Source organism: Saimiri boliviensis, chromosome 14 (genome assembly GCF_048565385.1).
Source record: "Saimiri boliviensis isolate mSaiBol1 chromosome 14, mSaiBol1.pri, whole genome shotgun sequence".
Classification (NCBI taxonomy): domain Eukaryota; kingdom Metazoa; phylum Chordata; class Mammalia; order Primates; family Cebidae; genus Saimiri; species Saimiri boliviensis.
In genome coordinates, this window is record NC_133462.1 from 91339926 (window position 1) to 91360559 (window position 20634).

The 20634-nt window shown below is 39.6% G+C and overlaps 2 protein-coding genes across 3 annotated transcripts in view; one reads left to right on the forward strand and one right to left on the reverse strand.

Moving 5' to 3' along the window:
- Positions 1–20247, reverse strand: part of ADSS2 (adenylosuccinate synthase 2) — a 41972-nt gene extending 21725 nt beyond the window's left edge. The window contains exons 1-4 of the mRNA XM_039464213.2: positions 19930–20247; positions 6472–6574; positions 5641–5709; positions 2091–2141 (exon numbers count right to left, since the gene is read on the reverse strand). Of these exons, the coding sequence (XP_039320147.1) occupies positions 2091–2141; positions 5641–5709; positions 6472–6574; positions 19930–20112 (406 nt within the window). The 5' untranslated portion in view covers positions 20113–20247. The remainder of the gene's footprint in view (positions 1–2090; positions 2142–5640; positions 5710–6471; positions 6575–19929) is intronic.
- Positions 20248–20549: 302 nt separating this feature from the next.
- Positions 20550–20634, forward strand: part of CATSPERE (catsper channel auxiliary subunit epsilon) — a 170779-nt gene continuing 170694 nt past the window's right edge. For both annotated transcript variants that reach the window (XM_074385437.1, XM_074385429.1), the window contains exon 1: positions 20550–20627. Coding sequence is in view for 1 of the 2 variants with exons in the window: in XM_074385429.1 (XP_074241530.1) it covers positions 20570–20627 (58 nt within the window). In the remaining variant the exon portion in view is untranslated. The remainder of the gene's footprint in view (positions 20628–20634) is intronic.

The following is a 20634-nucleotide window of genomic DNA, read 5'->3' on the forward strand; positions in this document are numbered from 1 at the left end:
GATGCTACATGTTATTCAAAGGGCAGGTGTATTATTCCATTTTGCAATCCTAAATTGTGGTATGCTCATTAAGATACTGAATTTCACAGAGCAGACAACACAACAAAAAACCACTAGAAAGTTGTGAAGATAAGTAGTGGTTTTTATCATCTACTGCAGCATCTTGCTTTATTCACAGGAACAATGGATAGCAAAACGCTACATATAAAATCATAAAGGTTAAAAGAAGATAAACATAACTATTGGTAACAGAATAAATAAAGCTAATGAGTAGTAAGTGTAAGCAAAAAAATGCTACAAAAGTACTTCATAAAAACATATTTTTCCTTATATACATTGGAGACTGCCAGTAAGAAAGAATATTAGTAGGGCCGGGTGCAGTGGCTCACACCTATAATCCCAGCACTTTGAAAGGTCGAGGTTGGTGGATCACCTGAGGTCAGGAGTTCAAGACCAGCCTGACCAACATGTGAAACCCTGTCTCTACTAAAAATACAAAAATCAGCTGGGTGTGGTGGCACACCTGTGACACCAGTAGCTGGTGGCACATGTCCCAGCTACTCAGGAGGCTGATGCAGGAGAATCACTCGAACCCAGGAGGCAGAGGTTGCAGCGAGCTGAGATCACCCCACTGCATTCCAGCCTGGGTGACAAAGCAAGACTCTGTCTTTAAAAAAAAAAAAAAAAAAAAAGTCTTAGTAACACTCTATTGCTTCCTAAATTACAGCACAATAGTGACATATGAGTTTAAAATACAAGTTCTAAGATAAGCTAACTATCAAAATATAAAATTTTTTTTAAATCAGAAGCTTAAAATGGGCAAGAAAAATGACAGCCTCCTTCTGAAAACCAAAACAAACTCCTTTTATCCTTATCCAAATTCATGTTATCATTTGGGACTGCAAAGCTTCTTTGTTTCCTTTGTTTTCTGTCTTGGTTATACATCTATGCTATTAATTATGCTGGAAATATAAAAGGTGTCTTTTAAATAAAAGTATTACGGCCGATTAATATTTGCATAGTTTAAATGCAATCAGGTGAAACAAACTACTCACAAGTTTACTTTGTTTTATGAAAACACAGAAGTATTCCATATTTTATCTAGTCGCACTAACAAACAGCTATCAAAGTCTTTGTATTCAACGATAACCAGTCTACTAACAGACAACATACAGGACAATAAATACTAACATAAAATTGTTTTTCAGTAAAAACAAAAAGTTGTTCTTTTCAGACTTTACAGATTAAGAAGCATGTAGCAAACAATGTAATGAAAAGGCCATTTTCATATAAAAACTGTATGTTAATCCAACAGAATTTACTTCAAATAAGCTATTATATTAGATTACTAAGATTATACATAGGATTCAAGTCTGTGGCTGTTATCTGGAGGGACCATTATTTGATTTCTGTACTTGGCTAAGAAATCCTGTAAGTATTTTGATGAGGCTGCCTTTTAAATAGAAGCCAATGTTAAAACTAGAGCAGCTACTGCCTCAGGACACATACATATTTAAATACAATTTAAGACTGAAGATCAATCATATGGAAGTTTCCTACATGGTTTATACTTATACTTATTTCTTTTCTGGTTATTGTCTCTCAATCATGTCACTGCTAATTAACAATTCTATTGGTTCTGAAAGAGAATAAAACAGAGACTTAATCACAAATTTATTGGTAGCAGCTGAAATTTAGGTTAGTGTAAACCAAATCTGAATCACGTAAAAAGCAATGATTATTAACTATCTGCAAAATGGTACACTTACTTTTATATGAATGTTACCTGTACAAATAAACGTTCTTTGCATTTTTATGTGGCTTATTTTTAACAGCACTAGAGATGTCTTATGAAATACTGCTTGTATAATAAATTTGCTTAGCTAGCCTTTTTTTCAGACATAGGTAAATTTCAGCCTAGACTTTGTTGGAAAAAAAAAAAAAGTTTTTTGTATTTGGAACTCAATTACTACAATCCATCCTACATAGGCTAAATAAAAATGAAAGACAAAATTAGTTACTAAATACTTTCATTTGATACATTTCTGATAAAAAGATAGTTACAAATAAATGCAATATATCCATCTTACCAATATGAGCTCTGTCAGATATAATAAGCCTTTTTTCCCAGCCTTCTAGTCCTAGAAAGGGGAAAAAGACATATTTAATTGAATATTTTGTATAACATTTTTTAAATCTTAATTTCTTTAGAAGTTTGTCTAGGCTGGGCACAGTGGCTCATGCCTGTAATCCCAGCACTGTGGGAGGCCAAGGCAGGTGGATCACTTGAGGCCAGGAGTTCAAGACCAGCCTGGGAAACATGGTAAAACCCCATCTCTACTAAAAATACAAAAATTAGCTGGGTGTGGTGGTGGGTGCATGTAATTCCAGCTACTTGGGTGGCTGAGGCAGGAGAATCACTTGAACCCAGGAGGCAGAGGTTGCAGCGAGCCAAGATCATGCCACTCCAGCATAGGCGACAGTGAGAGATGCTGTCTCAAAAAAAAAAAAAAAAAAAAAAAAAAAAAGGAATATAATGTCTCAGCGTTTTTTTACTTAAGCAATCATGTTTGTGTCTTTTCTTCTGTATGGGAAACATCATGTCTAACAAGAGTTTTCTCACCTGTCATTCTTTCCATACACAAATTCACTCACACGCTATCTTTCCAAATGCCTTGCTCTAAAAGCTCTATATTCAAACCAGTCACATCCATATAAAATACCTCTAGGAATCCAAAAAGCAAATGGTAGAAAAACATCATTTTTGCTGGTTAGTTACCTAGCAGGGAGAAATCTGACACGAGGGAGTTAATTTTAGGAATGGCACCCTTTGCCAAAAGATAATTATAAAAAATAAGGGCTGGGTGAGGTGGCTCACATTTGTAATCCCAGCACTTTGGGAGGCCAAGGCGGGTGGATCACCAGGCCAAGAGATCGAGACCACCCTGGGAAACATGCTGAAACCCCATCTCTACTAAAAATACAAAAATTAGCTGGGTGTGGTGGTGTGTGCCTGTAATCCCAGCTACTCGGGAGGCTGAGGCAGGAGAATCACTGAACCCAGGAGGCATAGATTGAAGTGAGTCATACCACTGCACTCCAGCTGGTGACAGAGTGAGACTCCGTCTTAAGGAAAATACACACACACACACACACACACAGAAAAAAATAAACTTTTTCACTAATTCTTCTAAAGTACTGTCAATTACCATACTTACTACAATGAATTGTAAGGAGATATATCTATCTCCCCATTTAACTGTGGAAGCCCTAGAGTAGGGGCTGTGAGTTTTCATAGCACAGGATCTGTTATCAAATAAGTATTTTTAAAAATTATTTTTGGCTGGGAGCAATGGCCTATAATCCTAGCACTTTGGGGGACTGAGGCAGGAGGATAGCTTGAGGCCTGGAGTTTGAGACTAGCCTGGGTGACTTCTCTACAAAAAAAAATTTTTAAACCTAGCCAGACATGGTGGCATGTGCCCATGGTCCCAGCTACTTGGGAGGCTGAAGCAGGAGGCCTGCGTGAGCCCAGGAGGTAGAGGCTCACTACTGTGTTCACACCACTGCCATCACCACTGCACTCAAGCATGGATGACAGAGCAATTCCACGTCTCAAAAAAAAAAAAAAAAAAAAAAGAGATGCTTGAATGAACGAATGAATCCAAATCAAAAATACAAAAGACAAATTGACAACCTTTCAAAACTAATCTTTAAAAATGAAAAATTCATTTTTACCTTAAGATTTATTTTGAACATTTATTCCTTACAGATTAAGGAGGATAACCTCCTTAGTAACATACTGAAAGGTAAACCTGGAACATTAAGCCTCCCCTGCTACGGTTGTTTTGACACACAAGCATGTATTCTAAAGATAGTTTAGGAGATATAAAAAAATAGTACCAAGAAATTCAGTAAAGTGGGTAAAGAGCAGGGTTGGATGCGGTAGAAGGAAAAAGGGAGTAGGGCAAACTTTATTAAAGGAGATGAGAGCAGAAAGCAGCACAAAAATCTCAAGTTCACCAATATAAAAATCAGAGACTAGGTCACAGGTAAAAACACAGAAAAAAGAGATAGTAGCAAAGACAGGGCTCTATAAAGTCATAGTTAGTGGTTAAGAACACTTGAGGACAGACTGCTACTTTTCAAACTGAACAATACTTTAACAGTAATTGAGTGTTTTAAATGTGAGTTAATTCAAGGGGAACCTATACTAATGATATTCCTCAATTACGTACCACAGGTTGAGTGTCCTTTATGCCAAATACCAGAATATTTCAGATTTCAGATCTTTTGGGACTTTGGAATATTTTATCAATGAGATCCCCGGGTGTGGGTAGACTCAAACAGATACTTTAAATTTATTTATATTTCATATACACCTTATACTCGTCAGTTGAGGTAATTTTATACAGTCTTTTTAATAATTTTGTGCATGAACCAAAGTTTGTGAACCCTCCTCCTCCTTTTCCTCGTCCTTCCTCTTCTTCTGTCCTCCTCGTCCTCCTCCATCTGTGGTTGCTTAGCAACACCAACATTCTTAACTCTGAATTTATATGCTACTGACAAGTAATCATTTTCTTACGCTTATTCACACATAAGTATTTAACAGTAAAAAATATGACATACCCTTAATACAGCGAAAAAAATGTGTTTAGGGTAACTAAGCAGCACTAGTGCATCTGTGTCAGCCGGCAAAGAGCAGCGACAACCAACAATGGCAGGCTTCTGGTCTCCACCTGTACGCTCTATTTCATTTATTACCACAGTTGGCATGTCCAGCTAGCACACAGGCCACTTTATTGCCCTCCGTGGGCATGCTTGTGTGGGGGACTCTGGGCGTGCATGGAAAAGGTTTGTGAAAGCTGAAAGGGGAGAAGGTCTTTTTTCCCTCGGAGACACTGAAGAAACTGTGTGTGTGCCTATGTTTGGACCGTGACTCGCTGCATGAGGTCGGGTATGGAACTTTCCACTTGTGGTGTCATGTCTGAGTTCAAAAAGTTTCAGATTTGGGGAGCATTTTGGATTTCAGATTTGTGTATTGGGGATGTTTAACCTGGAATTATAGTGTCAAATTCCCCTCATACCCTAACGAGATGGCCGTGGTTAATGTAAACCTCTAAAAATCCAAGACATCAATAAAGGAAGGAATACAGGACTACTTTACGGAGACGGGCATGGATATAGAGCAGAAAAGCAACATTTCCTTCGTTTCGAAGGAGGGACCTAAACACTTGCCCTTATATCCGTGTAGCGTGGGGAAAAAAAACTCCCTTTTGCCCCTGAGTTACAGCAACCAAAGGAGATCCTCTAGATCCTCTAGAAAGCAAGACTGACTATGCAAATTCAGGGCTTTGCTAGTTTTGCCACCTATATATTGTAATTCTAGCTGCCTTAAGATAAGTCTGCGGATGACCAATGTGTAAAAAAGTCAGGACTTAACACAATAACAAAAGATGTTGGTCTTTTGTTTAAAATACTGTTTATAATGAATAAGACTTAATAACTGACATTAGAAATTTGTCCTGTATTAGCCTGAAATTTTAAAGTATAAGACAAACACATTGTTTGTCTGGCATAAGATCCTAATAAAACTTTATGAAAAACAACTGGTCACCAAGTAGACTTATTCTTTCATACCTTTTCCTTTTTGAACATTTTTCTCTGCTTCTTCAAACAATCCAGGTAGATGAATTACCACACCATTTCCTAAAGGAAAACAAACAAATCCCAACTGCAAACATCTTTACCTTTAACACAAACATGTGTAACTTACAGGACATTCTGATTTAACAGGGTGTTACCACAGAAATAATTCCAAGTTTTAAATAGGAATATAACTTAAATACACAATGGAATATAATACAGTGAATATAAAACACTAGAATTATACTCAGAATTATACTAGAATTATACAGTTTAAAATTTCTTTGCAACAAAGTGAAATATGTTTTTGAAGGAAAGTTATTATGTAATTTTAAGCAAATGGAACATGGTCACAGTACTCACTAGATCAGTATCTTTCAAGTTGGGGAATCAGGCCCTATTAATGGTCATAAATCAATTTAGTAGGTTGTGATTAGGATTTTTGAAAATTAAAAAGTAGAGCAAAAAAGATCAGATGGCATCATTTATCCTAAGTGTTCAAAATAAATTCATGAACCTCTGGTATTTCTTGCTATGAGTCATAGTTAAAAGTATTTGGAAAAAAAAGGATTTGGAAAACTGATTCAATGACCTAATACTTCTTAAGATCATCAATGAACACAGATGAATGTAATCATTCCAAAAAGTATTACCGTTAAAAGACCTTACAGTGACAAAAAGCCAAAGTCAGAAGGTAACAAGGTCCAAATTAATAAGAGATCAATGAACCGTCTGGTTAGTGAGAGACAAAATCAGTTTAGACAATAAAAATTAGATGTCATTGTCAATTGGTGGGGGGGAATGCAGTTCAGTATATATACTTACCGATGAATGCAGTCACATTTGGATTAATTATTCCACTGGGTAAGAGATGAAAATCATATTCCACAGAATCCACAACAACTGTATGGCCAGCATTATTTCCTCCCTAAAATATAAGATAGAAAAAATTGAGCCTGATGACAAATATGGCAAATAACATATCTCCTTCCAAAGTGAATTAATGACTTCCTGCCAAAAGGCCAACTTAAGAGAACCCAAGTATTTGCCCCGTTTACTGATTTGTTGAAGGTTTTAACAGTTTGGCTGTCTCCTTTCCCCCCTGCAGTGCATCTAAGTGAGTATCCTGAAAGAATATGGAAACTGGGAAATTCAGGTTTCTGAAAGACAGAAAATCATATTTCTTCTTAAAAGAGGAAAAAAACGTGAAAAAAACACAGAGCAATTAGTCTGTCTTTGGCTATGGAGGATTATGGCAATCTAACTAACCATGATATTCCATCTCCACACAAAAAAAATCTTTAAGATAAAAAAGAGTAATCTATCCAGTTACCCTAACTTGCTGTAAATATTCATATAATTCCCATCATCCTAAGAGTGTGTCAAGCAACTCTGTGACCTGAAATTTGTATTCCTATATGGACTTAACAAGAATCTCCCCCAAATATTGGTTATCCTTGGCCTCAAATTTATAAACCAGTCTGGTAGGTTTGGTTAGTGACAGATCCCTAGAACCTGCTCATCTCTGGATAAAGTAATATCCTGGGTCAGAACCGCTAACACTGAGAATCGTACTATAAATCCATGGTGACATTTCTATTCTATGAAGCTTATAAATAAATAACACAATGTAAAAAGTCAAATTTTAAAAATTAGGTACAAAGGAGACTAAATATTAAGTAACCATATAACTTTTCCAATTTATAAGGTTAAAAAACATGGAAAAAAGCACAAGTTTTCACAATCACGACAGCTGAGTACATATATGTTTAAACTTCTATGCAAGATTAACACAAAAACAAACTCAGGATGTTATTTGCAACAAAAACTTTGGCAACATCCTTGTGTAACATGAAAACACACCAATCAAAACTATATTGCCCAAGAGTGACTATTTCAGCTTGATCGCGAGGCTATTTTTCTTTCATTTTTAATTTTTGTTGGTACATAGTAGATGCTTGTATTTATGGGGTACATGAGATATTGTGAAACAGGCATATGAGTAATAATTATATCCGGGTAAATATGGTATCCATCACTTCAAGCATTTATCCTTTGTGTTAAAATCTAATTATACTGAGTTGTTTAAAAATATATAATAAATTACTGTTGACTGTAGTCCCCTGTTGTGCTGTCAAATACTAGATCTATTTCCATCTAACTGTATTTTTATACCCAATTAACCATCTCCCCACCCCACCCCCCACCCTTACCGCTACCTTTTCCAGCCTTTGGTAACCATTCTTCTACTCTCTATCTCCATGAGTGTCATTGTTTTCCTCCCACAAGTGAGTGAGAACATGTAAAGTTTGTCTTTCTGTGTTTGGCTTACTTCACAGAACATAATGACCTCCAGTTTCCATCCACGTGGTTGCAAATGACAGGATTTCATTCTCTTTTATGGTCAAATAGTACTCCGCTTTGTTTATGTAGCACATTTTCCTTATCTGCCTGGGTAACGCTGCTAATTATTCAAGGTTCATGGGCTTTTTAGTTAGTAGGTGATGAATCATGCCAGAACTGGGTCCTTCTTCTGGCCCAGGGTATGTCTAGAAATTTGTCCAGGAACTAGGGCCTGTGATGGGGAGCTCAGTATTCTACCCAGTGCCCTATTATACTGTGGCTGATATCCAACTGCAAGACAAAATCCTCCTTACTCTTCCCTCTCCTCTCAAACAGAGGGGAGAAGCCTCTCCTGGAGCTGCATACTGTGCTGCCTGGGGTAGGGGGAAGAACGCAAGCACTCCCTTGGCTGGTATCTCTATAGGTCACATGTCCCCCCAAATCCACTGGCTCCAAGTCCAGCACACCACCAGGATTTGCCCAAAAACTATAGTCTTTGTGGCCCAGACTATCTTCCAAATTTATTTAGGACCCCAGAGCACTTTAGCCTGTGGTGGCTAGGCTTGCTGGAACTCAGGTTCTGACCACTAGGATGGTCAATTCCCCTCTGGCTAGGGCTGGTCTAAATGCTCCCTCTGTGGGCACTGGTAAGTTCTGCACAGTGTTGCTTTCTGTTGTGACAAGGGCAGCACTGAGTTCCAATGCAAAGTCCTACGATCACTGAATTCTCCTGCTCCTAAGGACACAGATTCTCTCTCAGCACCCCATGGTTTCTGGGGGTGGGGAAGGGGTGGTATCAGCAATTCGTCTCTCCTACCCTCTTCCGAGCCTCTTTCAGTGATATGAAGTTAAAACCAGGTACTGTGATGGCTCACCTGATTTTCGGTTCTTATGAAGGTGATTTTTGTTTGTGTGGATAGTTGTTAAATCTGGTGTTCCTGTGAGAAAACAATTGGTAAAGGGTTCTGTCTGGCCATCTTGCTCCATTATGCCCAATCCACAAGGTTATTTTTAACAAATTGAATGTTACCTACTTTTACCAAATCATTACCAATCATGAGGTCACAAAGATGCTAGAAAAATGGGCCCTGCTAAAAAAAATCTTCAAAAAGCAAATACCTATTTCCATGGTGTTCTGCACTGTATAAAGCAAAGAACTCTTTGAAGACTAATGTATGACACACACTTAAAAAAAAACAAACTTGGCAGTGTTAGGCTAAAGCCTGTAAGACACACTTTGGCAAGGCACAGGAAGACAGAAACGAATGCTGAGCAACACCTTCAAGTGATACCAAAAAGGGAACAGGGGTATTATTTTTTACTATTTATTTTTTAATAGGAAATTCCTACAAGTGATACAGACACCAAATGGCACAGAAGTATGCACAGTAACATGTGAAGAGTGTCTCGTAGCATTGCTATAAGACAACCAGTTAGCACAAGTTTTTGGTGTCCTTCCTGAGGTGATTTATGCATATAAGACATATATTCTGTTTTATTTTACATATACAATGGTAACAAACTATATACATGTGGACAGCTTGCTTTTCATACGTGACAAATTTTAGTACTTCTGTAACCTTGCAAACAGAATCATCTCATTCTTTGAAAAGCTGTATTGTATCCTTTTGTATATGTAGGTATATAATAACTTATTATACTGGTCCCATAATGAGATGCATTCAGATTGTTTCCAATCTTTTTTCTATTATAAACAATCTTGCAAAATCAATAAACTCCCTGGTATAAATTATAATTTCACACTTGTACAATTTCATCCTCAATTCTGATAGAACCCTAGGACATTATTACACACCAAAAGAACACTATTTATCTTAGCCTTTTAAAAAGGAACACACAGGGTAATTCTTGCCTGCATTTCAGTTCCTCTTGTTACAAATATGCTAAGTTTAATAAGTTTTTAGTAAGTTGTTATGAAATATTTGGTAATTTTGAGACAAACAACAAATGAGGTATTATTATCAAAGCCAGACCAGGTTTTTTTTTTAAGAGATGGGGTCTTACGATATTACCCAAGCTTGCCTTGAATTCCTGGGCTCCAGTGATCCTCCTGTCTCAACCTCCTGAGAACCTGAGACTACATGTGCATGCCATCCTGCCTAAAAATTCATCATTTGCTCAAGGTTAAGAACAAACTATCTTACTATAATTTTCAGAGTAGACCCTTAAAGTAAGTCTCCTAATTTATACAAAATTACTTTTATAGATACACTAACATAAATCATTTGATAAAACAGTTGTCATTGGTAGTGAATGACAATGTTCTTACTGTGTAACAAAAGCTTCCTCTCTTAGCTAATATTTCACCAAGAGAGGTAGTAATGATGGAATTAACCATAATAAAGAGATGATGGTTCACACACACACACACTCACTCACTCACTCTCTCTCTTCCCCTCTCATTCCCTCTTCGGCAGATGGTGTGATGGATGACTGGCTTAAGTTTGTCCAAGTTTATCACTAGCTCAGGCTGGAAAGTTCAGCAGTAAAAGACTTAAAGTCATACACTGGTACAAAGTTTGCTCACTCACTAAATATTAGTTATTAAAAAATACCAACATTTTTCAATAACCAATATTACATTAAGGATTATTATATGGTTTAAATATTTAAATTGTTTAGCTGAGTGTGGAAATACGGCTAAATATACCAGAAAAATCCTAGGATTATCCTACGTAGAATTTAGGGGAAAAACATAAGCGTTTATTCATATTTGCTCACTAGTGCTTTGTGGGGCAGCTGGGGTATAACTTTTAATCTTAAAATGCACACTATGCAGAAGGGTCCTGAGGTGAACTGAGAAGGGGCTACTCATAAGGAGTTTCTTGATGAAGTAATCTTTATACGAAACAAGTTTTAGCATGCTATATATTATAAAATGCAACAAATAAAGCTTCAAATTTTAAGTCCCTATTTAGATGCTAACCTAAAATATTTAGATTATGTAAATATGCAAAATTCACCTTGGGAGCTCAGGCAACCGTCCTCAAACAGAGATTATACTGGTCCAAGGAGAGGTCACATATTAGCAGATGCAAAACAAAGAATCTGAAATATGAGCACCATCACCAAAAACAGTTTCAAATACGAGCACCCCCTCAGTCTCCCAGCTACATATTATAAAGGGCAGATGGAGCTGCCTCCGACATGGCTCCATGGGCAACTCCATGTAGTATGTGCCAGCACTGTGGCGGCTACTTAGGAGAATCATGAAACATTATTAAATAAATGATGGCACTAAATCAATGATGGGAGATATTTTATTATCCGATAGTACTAAATTAATGATGGGAGATATTTTGTTGTTGTCCTAATGGAGACATACCATTTCCTTCTCAATTCAAATTTTCCACAAACCAAACTTGATAATGGTTATTCCCTACAAAAATATTGATCTTCTAATCACATTAACAGTTACACATAACTACCTCCTGTTTCTCTGCTAAACTCCCATAACACTTATGGTCCCAGTCACTCTTGTTGAATGTAATACTTTTAATGATCATAGCTGTATGTTCTATATTACTTAACCAAAAAGAACACAATCAATTAATAATTATATAAACAAAGGGCTTTGGAATCTCAACGTTGTTTTTGGATCAGTTAAATCAATAGAGAAAACATTTAGCAATAATTCCCAGATACGATTTAACTTTTTTTCCCTAGAAATAAGTCATATTTCTGAGTTGGTAAAATGCTTTTCTGAACATACATTTCAGCATCTGGCAGAGTTAACCAAATGTCTGCCCATTTTTGTGTAGCTTTTACACAGTACAGATTTCACTGACGTCATCCTTGCATCTAAGTATTAAAAACATTTGACATTGTTCTTCTCAGTCGTCACAACACCCCTGCGAAACAGGTGGTATTGACTCTATTCCACAGATGGGGTGGCCTGGGCATGCAAAGGTTTAGTGGCTCCTCACAAGCCACATGGCAGGTGGCAGAGTGGCTCTCCGGTCACATGCTGACACCACCTTCACACTTTTATCGGTGCCACAACACCACACAGCAGGCTCTCATATCGAGGCCGATTTTTGAACCATTTTTAATTCCGAAATATACTCCCCCACCAACACCCCAAGAAACAAAAAGCAGCATGAGTCCACAAGTGGCTGCATGTTACGCAGCAGGTTTCTCTGAGGAAAAACATAAGCTTATAATGCCTTATATGATGTTCTTCTTGTATTAAATACCAAGAATAAATACATGTTAATTTTATTAAGGTGAACAATAAATATATGAAAGAAAATTCAATTAGTTCTCATTGCAGTCACAAAACATTCCCTAATACAGTATATATTTTACCAATTTTCTCTGACTGTTACTCTTACATTAAGATTAAAGACAAAGAAAATATTAAGGTAAGCTTCTTTACCACGAAAAAATGTACCTCATCACGGAGTGATGAAATAAACTGGAACATCATGATAGAAACAAAAGGCAGGACTAAAATTCTATGTTCTCAAAGTTGAAAAGCAAAGTTTCTGGTGTATGCTTTTTGTTTTTGCAATCAATACACAGCTAATTTTCATTATTTAATTAAGGTTAAAATAATAAAAACCAATTTAACTCAATTTTTTCTTCCAGAAAAGCACTACAGGTCCATAGCATATTAGACTATTGGAAAACAATTTACAAATAAGAACAATCCAGAACAAATGTTTCCTCATACCTTATTTTCCTATACGAAATTAACTCCAGGTTAGCTTTTGCATGTTCAGTCCCTCTTTTTTCCCTTACTTTGCAAACATAGGAACCATCCCCCAGCCACAGTGTGATACAGGCCGGGAAACGTGTTCCAGCCTGAGCCAGTCAGCAACTCTCCCTTGGGAATCTGGATCTGAGTATTGAGGAGGAAAGCGGTTAACAGTCTGAGATGCTGTCACCAATGGGAAGCATCCTAAAGAAAAAGGCTGTCAGTTGTAGCTGCTGAGATTCCAGGAGCAGCCTTCATCTCAGGCCACCATCCCGTTCTTCCTTTACACAAATCCCCACCTTGCTTAGGATAGTTTCTAACCACTGCTTGCAAACAAAGAACACAAATGATTCACAAAACACATTACAACATAGTATATACACACCTTGCTGAGTTTACATCTTGTACCGGTGAAACTGAAAATTAAAATAATTGCTAGATATTAATAACGTTTTATGCTGTCAAGGACAATAAAGCATGACTGCAGGATATAGGAATGATATAATAGTATTTAGTTATTTTGTAACTGTTCTCAGTTTTTCCATGCATTCCTTTTCTTCCTAATTTGATGTTAAGTTTAAGGCAGTGGGAAGAAGTGCTTTGAATTTTCTTTCCATGACTCCTCAAAACCAGAGGCTGTCAAGCCCAATTATAGAATAAAATTTTGGATCATGAAATGCTAATATGTGTAAGTTTCTAGTTAAGAAGCTCCAAAGGTCCAGGGGAGGGTAAAAACTGTAAGACCTGTGTCTCCTCCTTTTTTTAATTGGAAAGGAATTAAATGATATTAGTCTACAAAAGTGACTTTTGATTCTAAATTTGGTTTTGCTCTGGGCCTTCTCCTTCCCCAAATCACTCCTTTCTTCGCTCCCCGAGTACACTCCTGCTGTGGTAGAGAGAAGAAAGCAGTGAAGGATCCATAGTGTCGTAAACCTGCAACAATGGTCTCTTTTCCAGAGTACAGGCCCAACTGTTAAGGGCTAACAATTTCATGCACATAGCCCAGAGGCATTTTTCAGGCCACTTAGTTAGGCATCTGTGTCTTATCTTTGTCCTTTTGCTTTGTGTAAATTAACATTTACCGTAATCACAAAGCTCAAAATGAACATCAGGAAGTCAGGGACCACTATGGATTACAACAGAGAGCAGCAATGCCTCAGATCCCATGCCCATGAACTACTCCAGCAACCAAAAAAGGGTTGCTACTTTTTGTCCGTCTTCAAGCTTCTTAGGAGCCTAAAATCGTTAGAGTCAATGCTTATTACCCATGCTGCTTTCAGGGTAAAGACTATTGACATGTGTCTCCTCCTTTCCAGCTGAAACATGTTAGAATTCACCAAAAAGTAAGCACTTCTCAATCCACAGCAACAAAGAAATTATAAACAAAGATGATTGTTCTTTCACGAAAGCATTCACATAATTGCAATTAGCTTATGATTCCAAAGCAGAACAGGTTAAGTTACTACGAGTAAGTTGATCAAATTTAACTATTCAGCAGTAACCAGACACACTAGATCGGAAGAGAAAAAAATATACAGGGTATCTGAATTTCTTTTTAGCAAACATATCCAGGTGCACTGCTCAGTTATCCATTAAAAGGTTAAAGATATCCATTTTACCATGCATGCTTATAGTTATCTTCCAGTTTCATACACACATAAATGTCACAAATGATAAAAACCTCAGATATATTTTAGACCTTTTATTACCATTATGAAATAACTTCTCACAATGAAAGTGGAAAGGGGTGTCATCTGGGAAGATCTTAGGTTCCTAAATTAAGAAGCTTTAGACTCTGGGTATCAAACTGTAATATTTGTTCACACTCACTAAACCAGAGTCATAGATGAGAGCATTAAGACATGCAACCAAAAATGTGTAAACCAATGACATCACAGAGCTCTTGGTAAATGTTTGATAAAAATTCACCTAATTACATTCATGAAACTATTTTCTTAAAAACACACTGAAATTTAACAATAGATCTCAAGTCAAAAGAGTCTTCTCACTAATAAAATCCTTCAAAGATGAGGTTAAAAATATAGACAAAAATCTCATTTTTCAGAAATCTCATGGAGCCTCTGTTTTAAAAAGAATTTTATTATATGACTCAAATATAAATTTTGGTTCAATGTAAAGAACTGTCCCATCCCAGAGCAACCACAGGAACTCCCCTTCATTTATTGCTCTTTTCATTGCTTTCAGCAGCCAATACTGAATGCTGACGTCTCTTTCTCTGTTTATAAAAGTATTATAAGGCCGGGCACGGTGGCTCAAGCCTGTAATCCCAGCACTTCGGGAGGCCGAGGCAGGTGGATCACAAGGTCAAGAGATCGAGACCATCCTGGTCAACATGGTGAAACCCCGTCTCTACTTAAAATACAAAAAAAAATTAGCTGGGCATGGTGGCACGTGCCTGTAATCCCAGCTACTCAGGAGGCTGAGGCAGGAGAATTGCCTGAACCCAGGAGGCGGAGGTTGCGGTGAGCCAAGATCGCGCCATTGCACTCCAGCCTGGGTAATAAGAGCGAAACTCCGTCTCAAAAAAAAAAAAAAAAAAAAAAAAGTATTATAATAGTCACCAATTTTAATTTATCAATATGTAGCCCATCCACACTCATCTTTGGTGTCAACATCTGATATAGTCCCTGAGAGATAAAATAGCTGGATTCATATCCAGTTACAGCAAGTAAGCTATTAAGAACATATCAATTTACTGGTTCATTCTAGATTTGCTCTAGGCAAGTTTTTCCTAGAGATACTTGAAAATATCCAACAAACCCATCCATTCCCACCAAAGTTAAAGAAACAGAGTAATTTTGATCAGACACCACTGAGGTGGTGATGTCTGATATATTTTAAAACTCATGCCTCAAAAGTAGAACTGACAGGATACTATATTTACTCAACACAATAGCAACCTGGGAAATCCTCAGTGACTGAACCTTGAGATTTATACTGTGTCAGCAGAGAAAAACTAGTTACTAGAACCCTACATGTTGAGGAGATACATGATACAAATATTAGTTACCTGTTTTCTCCTAGAAACAATAAATAAGATTTTAATATAATAAACAAAGCCTTTGAACATAATGGTACAATGTTTAAAATTCCAGCTAAAATACTAAATAACAAATGTTAATCCAAGGAATGCTAGTAATTCCACCTTAAATGTATGCCACCAGTTAATTAAATTGTCCAGAGAGATATTAAAACAATTACAGGAAAGGGTCACTATTACTGATTTCAAATAAATTTCTAGGAGTGATCTTGCCACCCAGAATATATCTGTTGAGTATTTCCCTTCTGCTTCACATACTATTAGGTGCTACAGAATAAAACAAAAAAAGAACAAGTCCCCCTTTTGAGAAAATGCACATTCTAGTAGAAAAAGCACAGTAACCAAACAGAACAACATTTAACCAAGTACAGTATAACAGACATTGGTAAATACTTATGTACTGTCAGGCGCGGTGGCTCAAGCCTGTAATCCCAGCACTTTGGGAGGCCGAGGCGGGCGGATCACAAGGTCAAGAGATAGAGACCATCCTGGTCAACATGATGAAACCCCGTCTCTATTAAAAATACAAAACATTAGCTGGGCATGGTGGGGCGTGCCTGTAATCCCAGCTACTCGGGAGGCCGAGGCAGGAGAATTGCCTGAACCCAGGAGGCGGAGGTTGCGGTGAGCCGAGTTCGCGCCATTGCACTACAGCCTGGGTAACAAGAGTGAAACTCCGTCTCAAAAAAAAAAAAAAAAAAAAAAAAAACTTATGTACTAGGGAAATTATATAAAAAGAATCAGAAAACAGAAATAGCAATTGTTATAAACCTGGAAGAATGGCTTACCTTAAATGCTAATTACCTACTATCTTTCAAATTATGGGAAGCAGTCTGGCAGATCATTTTAGTTGTACAAGGTCAAGGTATTAAGTAACACTAACGTTATTTTCTTTTAAATTATCTTTCACCTTTTCTATTTCAAGGAGAAAGTCTCAGTTTATGCTTCTTTATCACTTATTAATAGTGGTTTCAGATCTTCAGCAGATACGTATATCTAGCTAGAAATTAGTAATATTTTTTCAGTGTGTTTATTTTTATAGCAAGCATTTATAAACACATATTAAGTGATGGGGTGTACTCTCCCTTATAATTAATTTTAGTCATTATTTTCTTTTTATTGACTTTAAAGCCTTGGCGAGAAAACACAGGGAAGCCTTTCCTGATTGCAGGCAACTTCATGTGTGTCATTATAACCAAGACCACCAAACTTACTTTCTTCAAGGACAATAAATAAGCCTTTACTTAAAGCCTGGTATAAACTACTATAGTTAAGAAGTTTCATTAGTTTCTACTCAGCAAAATAAAGAAAAGAAAGCACAGTATTTTACTTTAAGAGAATTTGGGGGAAAAAACAGTATTAGGTTTCCTAAAAAAACTACTTTTGTGGTGCCAGAAAGGGACCTTTTTGGTCCCATACTTTAACCTCTTAAAAAACTGATACAGTACCTTTTCCCGTCCCTACCTTCTCAATACTTCTTTACACAGCAGTTGTCCACCAGGTTGTGAGCTCCTTGTGGGGCAGAATCCCTGCCTTTTTCAGATTTTTGACTCCCAGGCTAAGTGATCCCTTGCAGTTACTCAATATGTGTTTACCAGATGAATGACCTGTACCAGGGTTGGGCCACCATTCAATTCTTCTCTCTTCTTGAAAGAAATATTTATTTAAAATTAAGGCATCAGTAGTGGTTGTCCTTTGATGCAAGTCCTACAGATTTATGGATCTGGGGAACCTACCAAGTTATAAATAACTCCTCATAAATCCTGAATCTGAACAACACAGGCCTTAAGCGCTGTAACAGTGAAAACGCCATAAGGTTTGCATCTATTGTTTCCAAAAAGGCATTTTATATATTAAAATATATCATTAAATGCAATGCCAGTTTTTTTTTGGGAGAAAGTCCTTATGATTCTACTGGTGAAATATGGATACATTATGTTACATCACTTCTGGAGAAACAGGACTGAACAAAATCTGAGGTCATGACATCAATATGGCAGAATATATTAAACTCTAACAAAGGACATATTTTCACTAACACACAAAACTTAAGACCTCAGACAAGGCAATCCAAGCTCACAATGTCTTACTGTTGATTTTTTCCAACTCTCTATACACAGTAAGAACTTCAGCATTCCGATTTTATAACCTAGGGGAACTTCATTAAGTAGATGCCAGCTTACCAGGGGTAACCAAATAATACAAAGTTACCAAGGTAAATCACAAAAGAGATAATGCTTAAATCTATTTATTCATTACTCATCTGCTTTTTGCTAACAAAACTAATAAAGAATCCTAATGACACACAGTTAAAATGCACCAGAAAAACATAAGGATTCTATAAGGTAGTTATGTCAAAATTTTACAGGTGGGGAAAGTCTGCCTAACAAGGCCCCTCGTTCGTTTCTCCGCTATCTTCAGCTAACATTTTCAAGCCAAACTTGGTTCCTCCTCAATCACTTCTCTAGCCTTTCCAAGGGCATCAGATCAGGTTGGTCCACAACTTAACCTCCTTCAAGACTACTTTCTCAGTAAGATTAGTGACACTTTCTCCAATCTACAAACTACTTCTAATATTTGACAGAATATTAAAATAGAGGATCCTTTAGAACAAATGCCGTAATGGTTGTGTTCTCCAAACCATCTCACAACCCACAGTGTAGCTCAACCTGAGCCATTTCCACATAAAGATGTCAAAATGTCAGTGAGGGAGACACACAGGCCTCAGCCTCTCACCCCTTCCAGACAGCAGGAAAGTTAGGTATTCTGATTTGTCTTTCCCCACAGCATGACCAGATCTGAATTTAAGACAAAAGGAAGGTAAAGGCTGGGTTTCTGGAGTATTTCCTAAGGCAGTGTGGGGCAGGAATTTAATGGCAACAGCCTCTGGAGTGCTAAGGTACAGTGTGTGGCCAGAAGGGTGGAGAAACAAGAGGTTGGAAGGAAAGGAGGAGGTGGTGGCTGTGACAGTTTCCTAGGACGCAATTCGTGCAACAACTATTTCAGAATAGGCAGGGTGGATTAAGTCAGAAAATATTTGCAGTATTTATATTTAACTTTTAATATACCTATGATTTCATGGTATTCAAGGGGGTCTATAACTTACTAGAACATACACAGCATGGCGCCATCATATCATGCCATGCATGTTCAAAAACAAGTATTCTTGCACTTAAACAAATAGTAGTTAACTTCAAAGATTACATTACACTTTTTTTTGAACGTGGTCATTGCTCATCTACATAGAATTCTGAAACTGGAGAGCTGTCTGAGAGCCTTTACAAAGGCCTACCCTGTGTGCCGCTTCAAAGGAAACGCAAATACGAAGAGAGCCTACACTGCAAACCACGTGTCTCCCGTTAGGAAGTACGTTACCACCTCGTTTCCCGAAAGTTCACTTTCGATGTTACCGTAACAATGCACATATTTATTTCCAAATATTCAATTGGACATCCATCTATTTACTTCCCTCACTTTTTTGAACAGAGATGGGATTCCCTCCTCTGGGAGCAACTAGTCAAAGTAATTTTTCCTTAACATTCATTGACGGAGTACATTGCAAAAACAAGAAACTCAGGGCCCTAAGACGACAATCCAAAGCCCAGAGGTGGGTGGGTTTGGATGTCAACAAAGGTGGACCAGAGGAAGCAAAGCACAGCGAGCCCGGGGCCGGCAGGGGAAGCGGATCGGGGGCTCTGGACTCGGGACACCTCGGAACAATCCCCTCCCACTGGGGCGCCCCGGCGGGCTGGGCATGGGGGTTCTGCCGCCGCGCCGGGTCCGCCCGCAGTCGGAGGAGCTGGGAGCAGGCCTCGGGCGGCAGCGCCCCGCACCCGGCCCGCATCCCACCTCCACCCCGGCCTCGGCCCCGGGCCGAGCGCCGCTCCCCAGACGCAGAACGGCGACTCCGCAGGCGCGGCGCGTCCCCGAGGCCCCCCGCCGGCCCACCTGCCCCTGCAGAGCCAGCCCGCGCTCCACCCGCGGCTCCAGGGCAGGGGTCCCCGACCTCCCGCCATTTCTCCCCGTCGCCGCAGGTCAGGACAGCAGGACGGAGCCTCAAGGTGACACCTCAGCCCGGCCGGCCGAGGCGGGCTCCGGGTCCGAGTCCCCGGCACCGGCGGCCAGGCAGCCCGGCTTCCCGCGGGAGGCCCGTCCTCACCTGGCAGCGGCACACGATGTCGGCGTCCTGCGCCAGCAGGTCCACCACCTTCCCTTTGCCTTCGTCGCCCCACTGCGCACCGAGCACCACCGTCACCCGGTTTCCTCCGGGCCGCGCCCTGGGGCGGCCGCAATCGCCGTTGGGCAGGGAGGAGGCCGCCGGGCAGGTCTCGGCCAACGCCATGGCTCCGGCGACGCGAGGAGAGCCCGAGGGAGACGCGGCCGGCGACGAGCGAGCGCACTCCACCGCCCAGCGACCGCCAGCCACATGCGGAGGAAGCAGGAGCCCGAGGCCGGCCCCGCCCCCGCCCCGCCGGGCCGCCACCCTCCAGCCAGTCCCCGCCCCGCCCTCCGCCACAGCCCGCTCAAGGCGGGACCATGACCGCCCCGCGCAGGCCGGCCTCGGCAGCACCGCCCGCGGGAACACGCCCTGGTGGCGGCAACGGCCGCCGCCCGGGAGCGAGGCCACGCCCCTGCCGCGGCCCGGCCCGCCACTCCCGTGCGAGCCTCGCGACCGGAAGAGGTCGGGGGCGGGGCTTCGAGCGCGCTTCTGCGTCCGCACCCCGCCTACCGCTCTGCCCCTCGCTTTCAAACCGCAGAGGCGCGGAGGGCGTGTGCCGCGTCGGACTGCAACTCCCAGCATGCAACGCTCCGGGCCGCGGCGGCCGGCCCCGGGGCCGCTGCGTCTGCCGTCTGCAGGTTCGTC